The sequence below is a fragment of the Scophthalmus maximus genome, chromosome 3 (genome assembly GCF_022379125.1).
Source record: "Scophthalmus maximus strain ysfricsl-2021 chromosome 3, ASM2237912v1, whole genome shotgun sequence".
Classification (NCBI taxonomy): Eukaryota; Metazoa; Chordata; class Actinopteri; order Pleuronectiformes; family Scophthalmidae; genus Scophthalmus; species Scophthalmus maximus.
In genome coordinates, this window is record NC_061517.1 from 16,596,621 (window position 1) to 16,611,707 (window position 15,087).

Below are 15,087 nucleotides of genomic sequence, written 5' to 3' on the forward strand. Positions count from 1 at the left end.
GTGGTTGTGTTATGTTATATTGTAAGATAATTTAACAGAAAATACATTCATCAGAGATAAACATTACAGTTCAGTTGCTGAATAAGGAACTGTTCCTGTAACACATCACATGGGTTCGGAGGTTTGTCAGCAGCATTCGTTCACAGCAGCCCTGAGGGCCACAGTGGAATAGAAGAAGAGTAAAGAGGGAGGAGTGTTGTAAGTCGCTTTGCCCGCCCTGACTAAAAACAGAATCAGGGATGTGAGGACCAGACCGATGGGGGCGTCCCCACTCCGGTTTCACAAGCTACAAATACCCCTGAGGGTCTGTTGCACTGCAGACTGATCAAGCAACAGGACCAGGCCGCAGCTGAAGTGTCACTTTCATCACAGGAGCCAAGACGGAAGAACTCTGCTGCAGACATGGGTCAAGGTAATGAGGGGGGAAAAAAATACAGTATTTCTGTCCCATATTGTAGTAGTTTGCATGTTTTTAGCGGATTGTGTAAAACTGCCGATTGCCGTTTTCTCCGTGTTACTTCACAGGGTCAGAGGATTTGTATTAAGTATCAGATTGAGAGTCGTGTGTGAAATGTGACGAGCGGGAATGGTGGATGACATTGAATATCTTATGTTAAGAACACAGTAACACTAAAGGTTTGGGGGAACGTCTTGATGATTTCTTTTGATTTATCATCCGTGAAGGCATTTCAATGACAGGATGATTTCCTCAAGTCATTCTTTCTCACATTGTCACAGACGAGTTTCTGTGATTAAAGGGGCAAGTGTTTTGTCTTTCTTCTATCTCCGCACACAGACTTCGACATTGAGCGATGTGATCTGAACATCAAGCACAACAGCAGCAGCCATCATACGGAGCTAAATGGAGAGGAGCGCTTGATTGTCCGGAGGGGAAAGCCCTTCATCATCGTTCTACACCTGAAACCCTGCGGCAAAGAATTCAAACTGGGTGAAACAACCTTCACACTCATGGTTGAAACTGGTGAGCCTCTCGTCTCTCTTGCATTTATTAGATATATATATATATATATATATATATAAATATTTGGAAGGGAGTGTGTATGCATGCGTGGGAGCAATGGCAGTGTATGCGCAAGGATTTGTGTGTCTTCCATCTGGACTTTATTTCGTTTATGTCTTTTTAGGTCCGTTGCCCAGGGAAGAGTCGGGCACTAAGGTGTCCTTCGGTCTCCGTGACTCCACAGTGGACACTGAATGGAGCGCATCCGCTACCAATGATCCCTCTGGATACACAGTGTCTGTGTCTATCAATTCCTCCCCCAATAGTCCCATCGGAGTTTACTCTCTGACTCTGGACCAGGAAGGGAAGAAGACCAGTTTAGGACAGTTCACCCTGCTTTTTAATCCTTGGTGCCCCAGTGAGTCCATGAAGTTATTTGTGTTTTATATTTTGTTCTATTGCTCCTGCAGCAACACTGTTAGATTTGCGATGTGCATGTATCATACACTGGTCTGAGCGTGCTGCCGTCTTGCCTGCACTGGTCCACAGGCGATGCTGTTTACATGCCCAGTGAGACCAAGAGGCAGGAGTATGTCTTGGCGCAGCACGGGCAGATCTACAGGGGAACACACAAACGCATCAAAGGGATGGCCTGGAACTTCGGACAGGTCCACAACATGTCAAACATTTCAATCTAAAGTTCTGTCAAAATGTCCACCGGGAAGTGTATAATCTCTAACAATCCCCACACACATCTCCACCTGATAGTAACTAGTATCCATCCCTCGCAGTTCGAAGCAGGAATACTGGATATCTGCCTGAAGATCCTGGATGAAAATCCCAAGTTTGTGTCTGACGCTGACAAGGACTGCTCCGCCAGGAGAAACCCCATCTATGTGACCAGGGTGCTGAGTGCCATGGTAGGTGTCCAGGCTTTTGGTAAGAGCTTAGACCCCGTGGGTGTCTTTGACCAGCCCGTGAACAGCTCTTATTTAAACTGAGACTATGGCGCACCAGAGAACTCTCTTTCAGGGGCAAGCGCGCCTCACTCTCCTTTTGAAACTGTGCCTTCTCCCCTGGAGACCTTTGTAATACAAGGCAACAGGAAATAAAAGGAGTTTTTAAGATTCCAAGCATGTGGCAAATGAGAACTCCAAAACTATATCTACTGGGTTTCATGATTCAGAAGCTGTCAAGCATAGAATGGATCAGCACCAGGCACCAAACAGTGCTGATAACCATGTCTAGTTGATCTGAGGAGCAAGAGATCTTGAAGCATGTTATCTGGGAATATTCCTATCCACACTTTGGGGGCCTGAGGTGGAACTGAGGTCTGACTTTGTCTGACCCCAATAAGCCAGTGTTGCTGTCAAAAATGTAAGGAAAAATCAGCTGAACACTTAGAGTTTATTAAAGCAAACCTTGTATTTATAGATTTAAAATGTACACACACGCTATACAGAAATAAAGAAATTGGCAAAAATGACAAAATCGACAAATGGCAAAATGTCCAGGATTGTACACGCGACTCCCTCTCAGTCGTTTGCACTCACCTCTGTCGCTCGCATCAGTTCTGGTTGATGGTGCTTCTCTTGCCTGTTTTAACTCCGTCCTTGTCCACAGATCAACAGTAACAACGACAGTGGTGTGCTGGTGGGAAACTGGGGAAAGATCTCGGACGGGGTTCATCCAGGAGCGTGGATCGGCAGTGGTGACATTTTGCACCAGTGGGCAGACAGTGGCCCTGTCTGCTACGGCCAGTGTTGGGTCTTTGCCGCTGTGGGGTGCACAGGTCGGAGCGTGCACGAGAGTCTAAGGAATCGGATCGAATCCATACCACGTGTTATATATTATGTGATGACAATCTCTTGCCCTCCTTCCTCCCTCAGTGTCCCGAGCCCTGGGCATCCCGTGTCGAGTGGTTACTAACTTTGGATCCGCTCACGACTCTGACGGCAACCTGGTGATAGAGAAGCTGTACAATGAAGTAGGCGAACCGATTTCCGAGGGGGATTCGATATGGTGAGTGTACGGCCGTGGGTAAGGCAGTTGCACATGCACAAAACGCATCTGTCTCTTTCGACGCATATTGTTCCACGTGAAGCAGAAACGGCCACATTGTTGCGCTTGGTTTCCAGGAATTTCCATGTCTGGGTGGACAGCTGGATGACTCGTCCAGACTTGGGGTCGGAGTACGATGGGTGGCAAACCAGCGACCCGACCCCGCAGGAAACCAGCGATGGTGATGAAAACTACAACTATCCTTTTAAAAAAAAAAAGCAACACACAAAAAAAGATGCATCATATGATGTTGCACGCCACCACTGTATTTACCCATGGTGGTTGGTTTCAGTTTGTGGCCAAAGTCATAGGTTAAGTGTATGATTGTGGGATATGCGGCATGTGACAACTTGTGACAACTTGTGACAACTTGTGACAACTTGTGCTCGGTGAGTCCGCGTGGCTCATCTGGAGTTTTATTTTTACTGCCGCACGCATGTAACCTCTCTGAAGCTGTGTTACTCGCCTCACATACCAAATTTGGTTCTTTGAGCAGCACGGCGTTACAAGTGCCAGCGGCTGACCTTATATGATCCAAGTCATATAAATGTGAAGAAGCACTTGTGATTGGCAACCGTCAAACGGTTGCTCCCCATGTTTCGTCTTCAAAACATGCCGTCAAGACTCGAAAATGACACAAGCCACAGCAAAAATACTAAGCATTTGGTCTTCGGTTCGACTATTTTTTACTGCTTGAATGCTTGGTGTGCTCTTACGCTGTGTTTATGTCTGACTTTCAAGGTGTGTTCTGTTGCGGGCCGGCCCCACTGAGGGCCATCAAGGAAGGAGAGCTGACCAAGAAGTACGACACTCCCTTTATCTTTGCTGAGGTGAGCCCAAACCTTTTACTGTAACACTTTTTAAAGAGAAGCACACACGAAATATGAATAGTTTGTATTTTGCTTAGGACTATTGTAATCGTCAGGGTCTTTAAAAAGAGGTTTTTAATTTCTGCCAAGAACTGATCCCAGTAAACCGACCAAGTAGAGGCTCTTGAGAGAGAGAGAGTGTGTGTGTGTGTGTGTGTGTGTGTGTATAAAGATATCTCTGTGTGTTGTGCTAGCTCATTTTTCTCATACCATGGGTGGAGACAGGTTAATGCAGATGTCGTGGACATGGTGCAGAAGTCAAACGGAGAGGTCATCAAGTTCACTTCGACTAATTTTGTTGGACGATTCATCAGCACCAAAGCCGTGGGCTTGGACCAGAGACACGACATCACGCACCATTACAAGTATCCAGAAGGTGCTGCAGCCGGGTTACATGTTCACAGACACACATATCACACTGCACAGATGATCGCCGAAGCCCCAAAATAAAGGAATCGCATGAAATCTGCGTGTGTCCAAGCTAAATGCTTTGAATGAGCTTTGTGTACTTGAGCTTGAGCTTAAGCTTGAGTTTACCTGTAATCCTGGTGTTTTCAGGCTCAAAGGAGGAGAGGCAGGTGTATGGGAAGGCCCAGCACCACAACAAGCTACAGCAGCGAGGAGAACAGCCAGGCCTCAAACTTAAGGTATTCCTTTTTTTATGGTTCACTGATGAACTGGAGGTTTGCTGCGAGTTGGGGTTGCACAGAGGACACATTAGCTGTTTTCAGACATGAACGCTGGAAAATGTCTGGAAAATTGGGTCCGTTTACATATGAAGAACATCTGCATTCTCCCGTACATGTACAACCACTCGTTCGGGACAATGTCCAGACTTCGGTACATGTCTGAAAGAAACTAGTTTTGTAGTTTAAGTGGTTGAAACAAAACAAATGGAAAACAATTGAAAAAATTAAATACATTATACCATGTACAAGGAAACAGTTTCACTAACAATGCAAACACTTGTAAAGTGGCAGAACAAAGAGGAACAACGGTCACACGTCGAAAAGAATCGTTATGGGTGTGACACCTCTTCACCACGTGGTTGTCAAAAAATGCAGCCTAGTGTGAACCACTGTACATTTTGTAATTTGTTTACACCAAAGATGAAAGTGTCCGCTTTTGTTAAACATGTGGATATGCGGGTGTAAGATAGAAGCCAAATTAATCTTTTATTGGCTGCATAAGCCTTGCAATTAATTGGACCGTGACTGCTTTAGGCTGTTAAGACGATACAGATCTAATTACATTGGTACGATTTTGCAAAAGACTGAATCTAAAAGACAGAAAAATTACAACTACCTGCTTGTAAAGTGTCGCTATGCAAAATGAATTTTCATGTATCGTTATTGTTGTGTGTTCCATCAAATGAATGGACTTCAAGATCAAGTTTTCTGACAACATGGCGGTGGGCTCGGACTTCGAGGTCTACGCTGTCCTCACCAACAACCACATGAAGACAAAATCCTGCACCGTCCTGTTCTCCGCCAAAGCCGTCGGCTACAGCGGAAAACTGGGAGACAGCTGCGCGTTTGCTTCGGACAAAGTGGAGTTGACCCCTGGAGAAGGTTTGCTCTGACACTCCACATAATCAGACCTGTGCATTTAATGTTCTCACAAAAAGTTATCACCTCATCGTCAGCAAATGCAAATAGAAGGTGAACCAGGCCTGATGAATCAATTGGAAACGTAGGGTGTACACCTTCCTCACAAAATGTTTGTTGGTTCAAACCGAAGTGCGTTGAGATTGTTGCAATGATCTTTTGAACGTGTATGAAATATACGAGGGGTTTCTTTTCCAGAATGGCGCCTGCCCCTCAGACTGCAGTATGACCTTTATGGATCGGTGATCACCTCCGACAGGCTGATCCAGCTCACAGCCTTTACCATGGACAAGCAGGCCCTGGACTACCACAAGGCGGAGAAGACCATCGTGCTGGACGAGCCAGACATAGAGATCAAGGTTTGGATGGGCGGGTGTATTCACAAGCAATAAAACTGCTCCTTTCGAAACACCCACAATGAATGAATCGATAACTTGTACTCAGTGACTATTTAAAACCGTGGACAGAACTGAAGTTACAAGTGAGTAACCTGTCTGTGCAGCTGTTGGGAGAAGCCACAGTGAACCGGCCGGTGGCAGCAGAGCTCACCTTGTTGAACCCTTTACCGGAGACACTGCAGGACTGCAGCTTCACCTTGGAGGGCATCGGCCTCACCGACGGCAAACCCGTTACAGCCAAGTACGTCAACTCCATCCATAGGCGTTATGAGCACATTGGCTACAAAAAGCCCAAATGCACCCAGAGTCCCAGTGAACACGTCCATGCAGCTGCCTGTCACACAGTGATTCCTATTTCTGTAAAAGATGCTCTTCTTCTTCTTGTGCTGTGTGCACAATAATAGATATCCGCACTAAACAGACCCACCTCACCTCTGATTGCTTTAAAAACACTATGCTCACTGTTCTTGCAGGATTGGAGCTGTGGGCCAGAGACAGGAAGCCAGAGCCCGCGTGGTGTTCACTCCCAGCAGCGCTGGCTTCCACATGCTAGTGGTGAACTTCGATTGCGTGAAACTGAAGAACATCAAGAGCTCCATGTTCGTTGTCGTGAAGGGCTGAGCCAGGACACAGTGTGAACACAGTCACGGCTTTTTAAAATGTTGTTGTTTAAATGCACTGCAGTGGCAGAATAGCCGGGGGCCTGAAGCTTTTCACTTTTCTAATTTGCCTCAACTTTTTTTTCTCCAGTAATTAAGCACAATTATCGACATTCACTTGCCACAGTTGTAGGCTTCTATGGAATAAATAGCTTGCACATTTGTTTCACTTGAATGAATGACTATCTTTGATATGGATACATTTAAAGGTCACAGTAAACCTTGTCTAGCTTGTGATTTAGAGTATTTTTTTAAGGGAGCAGCACTTCATCACCCTATTTTTTGATGATGATGATGATGATGAAGGGAAAAAACAATCTACTTTGCCAAATAAATACAATTAGAAAATCATGGCTCTGTGTTATTCATCGTCATGTGGGTCTGGTCTAGTTTCAGAGTGGATGTCTCATGTAACCATCCCCAGGACTGTTGAGCCCATTGAGTCTGCTCATTTGCAGACTTCCATGATGCGACTGAATTATATTTGAATAATTTTATGATACTACTGATGTTAATGATGGCCACTAATAGTAGTCTAATGTACAGTTTCAAGTAATGATGCTGGCATAGTTTACACAGCAGATAGTTTATCATGTACAGATCACATGCTGTAATGGAGGTGGGCTATTATTAGATGAAGTCATCATGCTTTTGCAATTAAAAGGCCCCAGGCTCGGCCAACCGTCATTCATTTTCACTAATGCAGCAGTTGGAAATATTTTGACGTTGGTGACTAAGTATCTATCGGTAAAAAAAACACAACTTCAGTATTTCCGCTGGAAGTTGTGGGCTGCAATCAAATGCAGGTTACTTTCCAATTTTCAAATATCATTTATAGCATCACAGAACCCTAACAGTAAGAGTTCCCACTCCATGGTTAACAGAGTGATATAATGACCTGACACTCAGAGTTGTATACTGTACATAAAAGTAAAAAGGAATGAGTTCATGCACTTTTTTATGTAACAAATTCTACAGGCATCACATTTAACATTGTGGCGTTTTTTGTGTTGGAATTCTGTGAACATACCTTATATGGACTTCATGTAAAGTACACATGTAGTAAATGTTCACATGGTTCCAGTTTATTGGCATCCACTGAAGCACTTTCATTACAGAAAAACCCTACGCTCACCGCTGAAGTTGTGGAAGTACAGTATGATTCTGCTGAGACCGGACGAATATCAACAGTGAAGCACACCCTGGCTGGAAACCTCGCTGAAATCCTTCCGGGCGTACAGTTTTCGAATTGAACACTTTTTGTAATTTTATATTCAGACAGGCAGGAGACTCCAATCGATCCGGGAGTTCAGAAAAATGTATTTTCTCCAATTGCTTCAGCAGTAAGCTACTCTAATCTCCACTATCTTTAGAAAACACTCCCGTCGGGGGCGGCAGCAGGTGCGATCGGCTTCTGAACCTTTTACAAAATGAGTGCTTTGTCTTGGTAAAAACTTCATCACATTTTATCATAAAACTTCTCCAGAAAATTATTATTTCTTTTTGTAAACAGACAAACTGAAAAACAACAACAGAATACCGAAAATGTTTGGTTTTGACAAAACCAGATTAAAGAATCCTCACAATCTGGTACCAAATATAACACTGGCAATAAGTCACTCACCCTCCCTCAGCTTCAAGTCCAAATCATGAGATTCATACAGTCGTTTGTCAATTTTTAATAAAAACACTCCAGGGGTGGATCTGATGCTGCCACTGTTTAGTATAATATTTCATCTTCACACACTATGGCCAAGCAATATGTATCGATTATCATTTATTATTTAAATTTTGTGAATCATGAACTATTTTCTGAAATATTCCAGAATGAAGATGATAGTTCAAGATCATTTCTGATGACGAATGTAACTGTGTAGAAATTGTCCTGGTCTGACCTTGTTATCTTCACATTTCTTTCTTTCCAGATTCCCCGCCCCTACTCACTCTAAAACTAAATGATCTTTGACACTTCCTATTTTTTTTAATTTATTTTAGCATTTCATAAATGCTTTCATTAAAACAAAGACCAACCAAGACCAAAGTTGTTTTTTTAAGAAAGCAAACTGATCTGTTTCTTCAAACTTCCAGTATTTGTATCACAAAACTCGCCTGGTACACACACGAACATAATTAGCCTCGTCCCTTTTGGAGCATCTGAAAACAAGTGGGTACTTTTTGCACACTTTCAGTTTGTAAATGAGGAAAAAAAAAAACACTTGGCATGAAAACCAAAGCTTATATTGATTTTAAACTGTCACTCCGTGAAGTGATCCGGATAATGAGTGTGTTGTGTAACAACTGTCCACGAGAACAATCATGAAATATCCAAAATCCATCGTACACTGAACCCAATTTGGTATCTTCTCTAATTGTACACTCATCCAAACCACCTACCCGACTATGTGTCAATAAAAAGCCTTTAACTGAAAGCAAACCAAACAAACAAACTAATGAACGGTGCATCCTATTCACAGTGTAATCACAACCTTTCTCACCGAATCCAAAATGTAGCACACAGAAAGACACATATGCCCTGACAATCAATATTTATGTCTGTTGAAGCTTTGCTTCTTCGCCCCTCCCCTCCTCCCACATCAGTGACATCTCCAGCATTAAAAAAAAACAATAACATAAAAACAAACAGGAAACAAACTTCCAGGCTGGTGGAGTGGAATCCTAGTTGATTGAGCAGGAACGGGGCAGATCCAGGCTGTCAGAGTCTCTGTTCTCCTCTGCAGAGCTATTTGATTTCACCAAATCGTCCTTCTGACGTCCCCTTCTCCCTCCTGTCATGCAAATTTTGGAGTCAGCGGGTGGGCTGGCTACTCTGCCGCGGGAGGGTTGACCACGCGTCCTCCGGCCGGGGACGCAGCTGGGAGTATTTTTTTTGCGACTCGAACGTGGGGCTGGGTTTTGGCTGGGGAGGAGCATCGGGGTATTTCGTCTGGGCAAAGGCGCGTCAGTCGGTGGAGAAGAGGTCTCCGGCCGACGGGAGCGGAGCCAGACCCCCGGTCACGTTGGGGAGGAGCGAGAGGTCCGGGAGACTCTGGATGTGGGACTTGAGCTCCTTCCTCACATGGGTCACCCTCGCCAGTTTCTGCTTGTAGTCCTGCAGTGGACAATCCAGCACGAGGCAGCATGGTAACATGTGAGCTACAAGTTATCAGGACAATGTTTTTCTAACTACAGCTCTCAGACATTTGTGAATAACATCTGGGTCACAATGATGTTTTTCCCGCCACTGCAGCTTAAGTGAGAAGTTTGTATTAAATTATAAATGAATGAATCCTGTGTGCAGTGTGCTGGTATGTTTGTATGTTTGTGTGTGTGTGTGTGTGTGTGTGTGTGTGTGTGTGTGTGTGTGTGTGTGTGTGTGTGTGTGTGTGTGTGTGTGTTGCCAAACCTCTAATTTCTTCTCTCTCTCCATGAGCGCATCCCTCTGGCTACCGATGTATTCAGTCAGCATGCGGGCCAGCTGCCTCCGGTCCTCCAGCTCCGCAGCCAGTCGGCCGTTGTACTCCGCCAGCAGCAAACAGGCTTCGTCCACCGTCTTCGACAGCTTGTCTGCAGCCTCCTTGTCTGGAATGGGCCCAGAAAAGATTGTTTAAGTCACAGATAATGAAGAAAGTTTTTTTTTCTTTATTTCTTTTTAGACCTTCTAAACTCTTTTTTGAATCTTTTTTTACAATTGAACATTTGTCCAAACAGCTTATTTTTCTTTTGTTTAGTATTATATATTTTGTCCTGCACTGGTCGACATTTTCACTTTATAATGTATATATAGAGATTTTATTCTAATTTTAAATTTTTATAAAATGTAATCTCTTCTTATGTTTAACCCATCTGACACAAACCCTGGAAAATTCAGACAGTCCCACAATGATACAGAAATTGAGGAATAATAAAGTTATGTGAGGGATTTTTAATATAACAAATTGATATAATTTTAAATCACATTTAAATAATGTGGACAAATAAGAACACTTACAAATCTATGCTGAAAAGATATCAATAAAAAGTACACAAAGAAAAGTCATTTGTGATCAGGTCTAACCAGTGATCTTCTCCAGCAGGGAAACATCCTGGACTTCCTGCGGCAGCGAGGCGATCTTCTGACGAACAGCTGCGTCGCCTGAGGCAGCATTCTCCAGGTCTTGCAGGGCCTTCACCAGCTCCTCCGTCTGAAAGTGTGTGTCAGAGTGTTTTTACAGGGAACGGGAGGGAGAAAGTTCATAAGAATGAAGGAGGAGGAGAAAAACATTATCAGAGGCGGAGAGACAATGTGACAAAGAAAACAAGGTGTAGTTGGAGAATAAGAGAGAGGAGAAATTAGTAAAAAGAAACTTTCTAACATTAACTGAGGGTTTGGGGTTTTTTTGCATCTTGTGTCAATCGAGAAAAATGTTGGCCTCCTCACCAGCTGAGTTGCGGTGGAATCTGCATTTCGAGGGGAGTTATGGCTTCTGTAGTCGTCATCCTCATCATCTTCCTCTTCCTGGATCTTCTGGTAGCTTCGTTTCACCGGCTTCTTCTCCTCTGCAGTGGCAAGTTTAGAAGTGCAGAAGAGAAAAAGATACCACCAACTGATGTAGTTAATCCTACATATGCCAAACATGCCAAAAACTATTTAATGACGTTTTAATGTAACATTTATTCTAGGGTTACAGGTTAGAGGTGAAGTTATTATAAAATAGTAAGGTCACATTCAGTTACGTTTAAATGTATTAATCCAAAGTCATTGCCAGCTCGGACAAAAGGGAAAACGTATCGTCAAAGATCTCCCACTCTAAAGTGTGATATGGTCATTATAGTAACCTTTAAAATACAAAAAAAAAGTACCTATCATCTCCTCATCAACAGGGTGAACAAAAACAATACTGATCCATCTTGTGTTGGATCAGGTTTTGAAAACAAGGAGACACTTTTCCCGCTGACGTGCAAGTTTGCAGTGATCACTTTATTACCTCAGAAAATTCACTCAATAACAAAACATTAAAAATGAATTATATAATGCTAACTTCTCTTCCCAAAATATTACATTAGCTGCTTTTAATAATAAAAAGTATTGGTATAAATATCAGTGATCCTGGACCTGGTTTTACTTGGTGTGCACTCAAAAACAAATTCTGTGGCATCATTCACTCCTTATAATAATTATAATAATAATACTGTTTATTTTTATGTATAGATTACATGACATTACATTCGTTTAGCTGACGCTTTTGTCCAAAGAGACTTACAATAAGTGCATTCAACCATGAGGATATTATGGTATAATTATAGGTATAACAATGAGACAGGGGTCTAACCTGAGGGTCTTGGGCTGTTCGAGTCCTCGATGGCCAGTTTGAGCTGCTGAATGAAGTCGGCTCTGTAGAGGGCCCTCTCCCTCCAGATGTTCAGCAGTCTCTCCATGGGCTTTTTACAGCCATCGTCTGCTTCCCTGCAGGGATGTGAAGGATCAGCACAGTTCAGCAGAATATATTATATATATATACAAATTAACTTATCGCATTCAGAATGATAACATATCTATAAACTGACTCCATAAAGAAGTTTTTTTTTACTCTTCTCTTTCTCCAGATGACTGGCTAATTTATGTTTTATACATAAACATTAAAAACAGGGAACAAAAATACAACTAATTCCAGCTGAAGAGGTGGATTTCTACGAAGCCCATTACTGTCTGAGAGCATACAGTACGTTGATCGAATCCGTGTCTACCTGGCGACGTGGGAGCAGGCGTCGACGAGGACAGTCTCGAAGTCTTTGGTGAACTCGGGTCCTTTTTTCTTGCTGTTCTGGATGACGTCATTGGCCAGATACAGGAAAGTCAGCTTCCTGCTGCTTTTGGCTGGACAACAAGTGAAAAGTGGCTTATTTAAATCATCATGTTTAAGGATGTTACAAGGGAAATTCTTACAGTGCGTCATCAATACAAGACGGTTCGATACATTCAAATTATTTTGCAACACAGTGAGATTTACTCACTGAATTTTTCTTAAACATACAAGTTGACGTCAGGGGCTAGTTTAGTACATACCCAAAGCATTTATCATTGCAACAAATAGTTATTGTTATGATCAATTCGTCTGCTGACCATTTTGTCAGTTGCTTGTTTGGTTTATGAAATGTGAGAAAAGTGTAGATAAAGAAAATGCCTCTCAAATATCAGGATTTCAAATTATTCTTTCAATTTCACATCTTTGTAAACTGAACCTTTTAATTTTTGGACTAATGGTCAGACAAAATTAGCAACTTCAACACGCAATGACATCATAACAGACGTGAGTTCATCCTCGTTCACGGGGCTGGAGGACGTGGACTTCACATTCAGCCAGTGGCTCCTTTAGATTGCGTGGAACAAGCCACTGGAACAAATTGCCACTGTACAGATCACAAACTGTGAAACTTGTAAAAGTAAGTATGTATGTATGCAAGTGACTTGTCTGTGTATTTCATTACTGTCCATTCCATTGCTGACGATATTCAGTAAACTGTATTTTGATGAGGAATAGATGTGTCCGCATGAGGTGGAAAGGAGCCCTGCACTTTATGGTGTTATCCTTGGGGGACATGGGGGTCCTCTCTCCCTCTCACTGGGAATTAACTCAACCCCCCCCCCCCCCCCCTCTAACTTTTGACACATAATACCTAAATGCAGCAGCTGGACATTGGGAATATGTTTGCGCACAAAGACAAACAGCGCGGCCTGGGACAAGAAAGGCCTTGGCACATCGATGGCTGAACTTTTTGTGTTGGATCAGAGAGCGAGTTTGTGATCTGATGAATCTGTACAGTCTCTCCCACCGACGCCCCGCGGCCTCACCTTTCTTCAGCTCCCTGTGCCACACTTTGACGATGAGGCCCGAGTGTTTGCGGTGGTGGATGATCCACAGCGACAGGGTCTGGACGCTCTGCTGCGAGCTGCTCAGCTCCGTCAGCTTCTTCTCCAGGGCCGACTCGGAGAAGGACGCCATGCCGCGTCTGGTGCGTTCGTCTCCCCCCCCCCCCTCCTCCTCTTCCTCGCCGCCGCCTGCGAGCCGGCAGACCTCCGACCCCCCGCTCTACAGCGCCTGAGCCCCGAGCCGCTTTGGAGGAACTCGCACCGTCATCAAAACCCGAGTTGTGTGCAACACATCCGGACGCGCAGCGCCGAAGCCGCGTCCCGCCGCCCGACGTGCGCACCGTCCCCCGGAGGAACTTTGGGCCCGCGGAGAGCGGGACGCGCGCTGTTTCGCCGCCGTGCGTGGAGTTTGTTTACAGCCGCGGCTAGCGTTAGCCCGCCGTGCTAAGCAGCCGTCCGCACACCGGCGCGCGGCCTGCGCCCCGGTCCGAGTCCGAATGCGCCGAGCGTGTGTAGGTTCCCTCCTCCGGGGGTCCTCGGCGCGCCGACGACGGAGACAGAAAGTGGCCCAAAGTAACACGCCGAAACTCGCGGTTCGTCTCCGCTCGTCCAACTAGTCAGGGAGGTTGCGTCGGGGGGGGAAAAAAAATGGCAGCCTTGCACTTTCACCTCGACATGTGCGTCGCGCGTTAGTGACGCAAACAGAGCGAGCCGGACGCGAGCCCTTTATCAGAGGCGTGACCAAGGATCATGCGCGTCAACGACTCGGCGAAGGAGGCGTTGAGATGATTGACTCAGAATAGCAATAGTACATCCAAAATAACTGGATTGAGAACAGTTATATTTGATTTAGGGTGTTTATAGCCCATACTTCTCCTTAATAAATTGGGTGTCTTAGATTTACTTCTACCCCCATGTCTTTTCTCCATCTAAACGGCGAACCTTAGATATTACCAGTCGTCACTATTGGCATAGAAGTTATATGTTCTATACAATTTATTTTTTAAATTTTGTCTGAAATTTAATCAATACAAACCAATTTTTATTTCATTTGTTTCCTGAGTTGTTGTACTCTCAATTACTTAAATATAACTTGAAGCTTTTCTGTCACACAGAGAATATACTATTTATATGAAGCTCTTCGAGATGTGTCTATTGGGTTTATACTGAGAACCTAAACCACAAACAGCTGATAGGCCTTTTCACAACAGACAGTTTGATCCGTCACAGTAGGAAGATCATTGGTTATATTCAAGACTTTATTTACACCTGAGCTTTTCCTATTGTGACATGTCAAAGTGTCTTATGTAGCAGGTCTAGATATTACTGACTTCGACCACAACAAGATTGCTCGGAATGGAAAGTGTCTTTGGAATCACTTAACTGTGAACATAAATCTGAATAAAAACATGGTTATAACCATATAAATTCAGTACACCAAATATGAATTTAGAAATACAATTATTCTTTCATAATTCATGTTAGGTTTTGATTTGAATAAAATGTCTGCCCTTTACTTAATTCCTAGTTTGATCTCTTCGTTAAGTTATCACACACGTTCACACCATTTGTATAAGGACATCACTAATGCAATATGATCATGCATTATTATTGTATAATGCTAATTCTACCCTGGCCAAAGTGGGCAGTAGTTGCTCCTCTTGTATGTTCTCCTTTTCCCTTTT

The 15,087-nt window shown here is 43.7% G+C and overlaps 2 protein-coding genes across 2 annotated transcripts; one reads left to right on the forward strand and one right to left on the reverse strand.

Annotated features, from left to right (window-relative positions):
* Window positions 1-47: 47 nt before the first annotated feature.
* On the forward strand, window positions 48-6,906 carry LOC118317082 (protein-glutamine gamma-glutamyltransferase 2-like). Its single transcript, XM_035645532.2, has 15 exons — window positions 48-412; window positions 797-982; window positions 1,146-1,379; window positions 1,511-1,629; window positions 1,753-1,881; window positions 2,585-2,753; window positions 2,851-2,983; window positions 3,100-3,203; window positions 3,764-3,852; window positions 4,117-4,267; window positions 4,450-4,538; window positions 5,279-5,462; window positions 5,697-5,857; window positions 6,001-6,137; window positions 6,370-6,906. The coding sequence occupies exons 1-15, from the start codon at window positions 403-405 to the stop codon at window positions 6,515-6,517; spliced, it is 2,043 nt and encodes a 680-aa protein (XP_035501425.2). The 5' UTR covers window positions 48-402; the 3' UTR covers window positions 6,518-6,906.
* Window positions 6,907-7,618: 712 nt separating this feature from the next.
* Window positions 7,619-14,085, reverse strand: rprd1b (regulation of nuclear pre-mRNA domain containing 1B). The gene is made up of 7 exons (XM_035645601.2): window positions 13,385-14,085; window positions 12,280-12,409; window positions 11,865-11,998; window positions 10,973-11,091; window positions 10,610-10,736; window positions 9,959-10,134; window positions 7,619-9,664 (listed from the first exon to the last, which is right to left on the reverse strand). The coding sequence occupies exons 1-7, from the start codon at window positions 13,533-13,535 to the stop codon at window positions 9,515-9,517; spliced, it is 987 nt and encodes a 328-aa protein (XP_035501494.1). The 5' UTR covers window positions 13,536-14,085; the 3' UTR covers window positions 7,619-9,514.
* Between the last annotated feature and the right edge of the window lie 1,002 nt (window positions 14,086-15,087).

What these genes read in the sequence shown, in the direction of transcription:
- rprd1b (XM_035645601.2), bottom strand. Translation starts at nt 13,535, where the DNA reads ATGGCGTCCTTCTCCGAGTCGGCCCTGGAGAAGAAGCTGACGGAGCTG. An exon ending in CCTGCTGGAGAAGATCACTG is followed by an intron (nt 10,135 to 10,609) that starts GTTAGACCTGAT and finishes GGCCCATTCCAG; the next exon opens with ACAAGGAGGCTGCAGACAAG. An exon ending in AGAGAGAGAAGAAATTAGAG is followed by an intron (nt 9,665 to 9,958) that starts GTTTGGCAACAC and finishes TGTCCACTGCAG; the next exon opens with GACTACAAGCAGAAACTGGC.
- LOC118317082 (XM_035645532.2), top strand. An exon ending in CCCGCAGGAAACCAGCGATG is followed by an intron (nt 3,204 to 3,763) that starts GTGATGAAAACT and finishes CTGACTTTCAAG; the next exon opens with GTGTGTTCTGTTGCGGGCCG. An exon ending in CCATTACAAGTATCCAGAAG is followed by an intron (nt 4,268 to 4,449) that starts GTGCTGCAGCCG and finishes TGGTGTTTTCAG; the next exon opens with GCTCAAAGGAGGAGAGGCAG.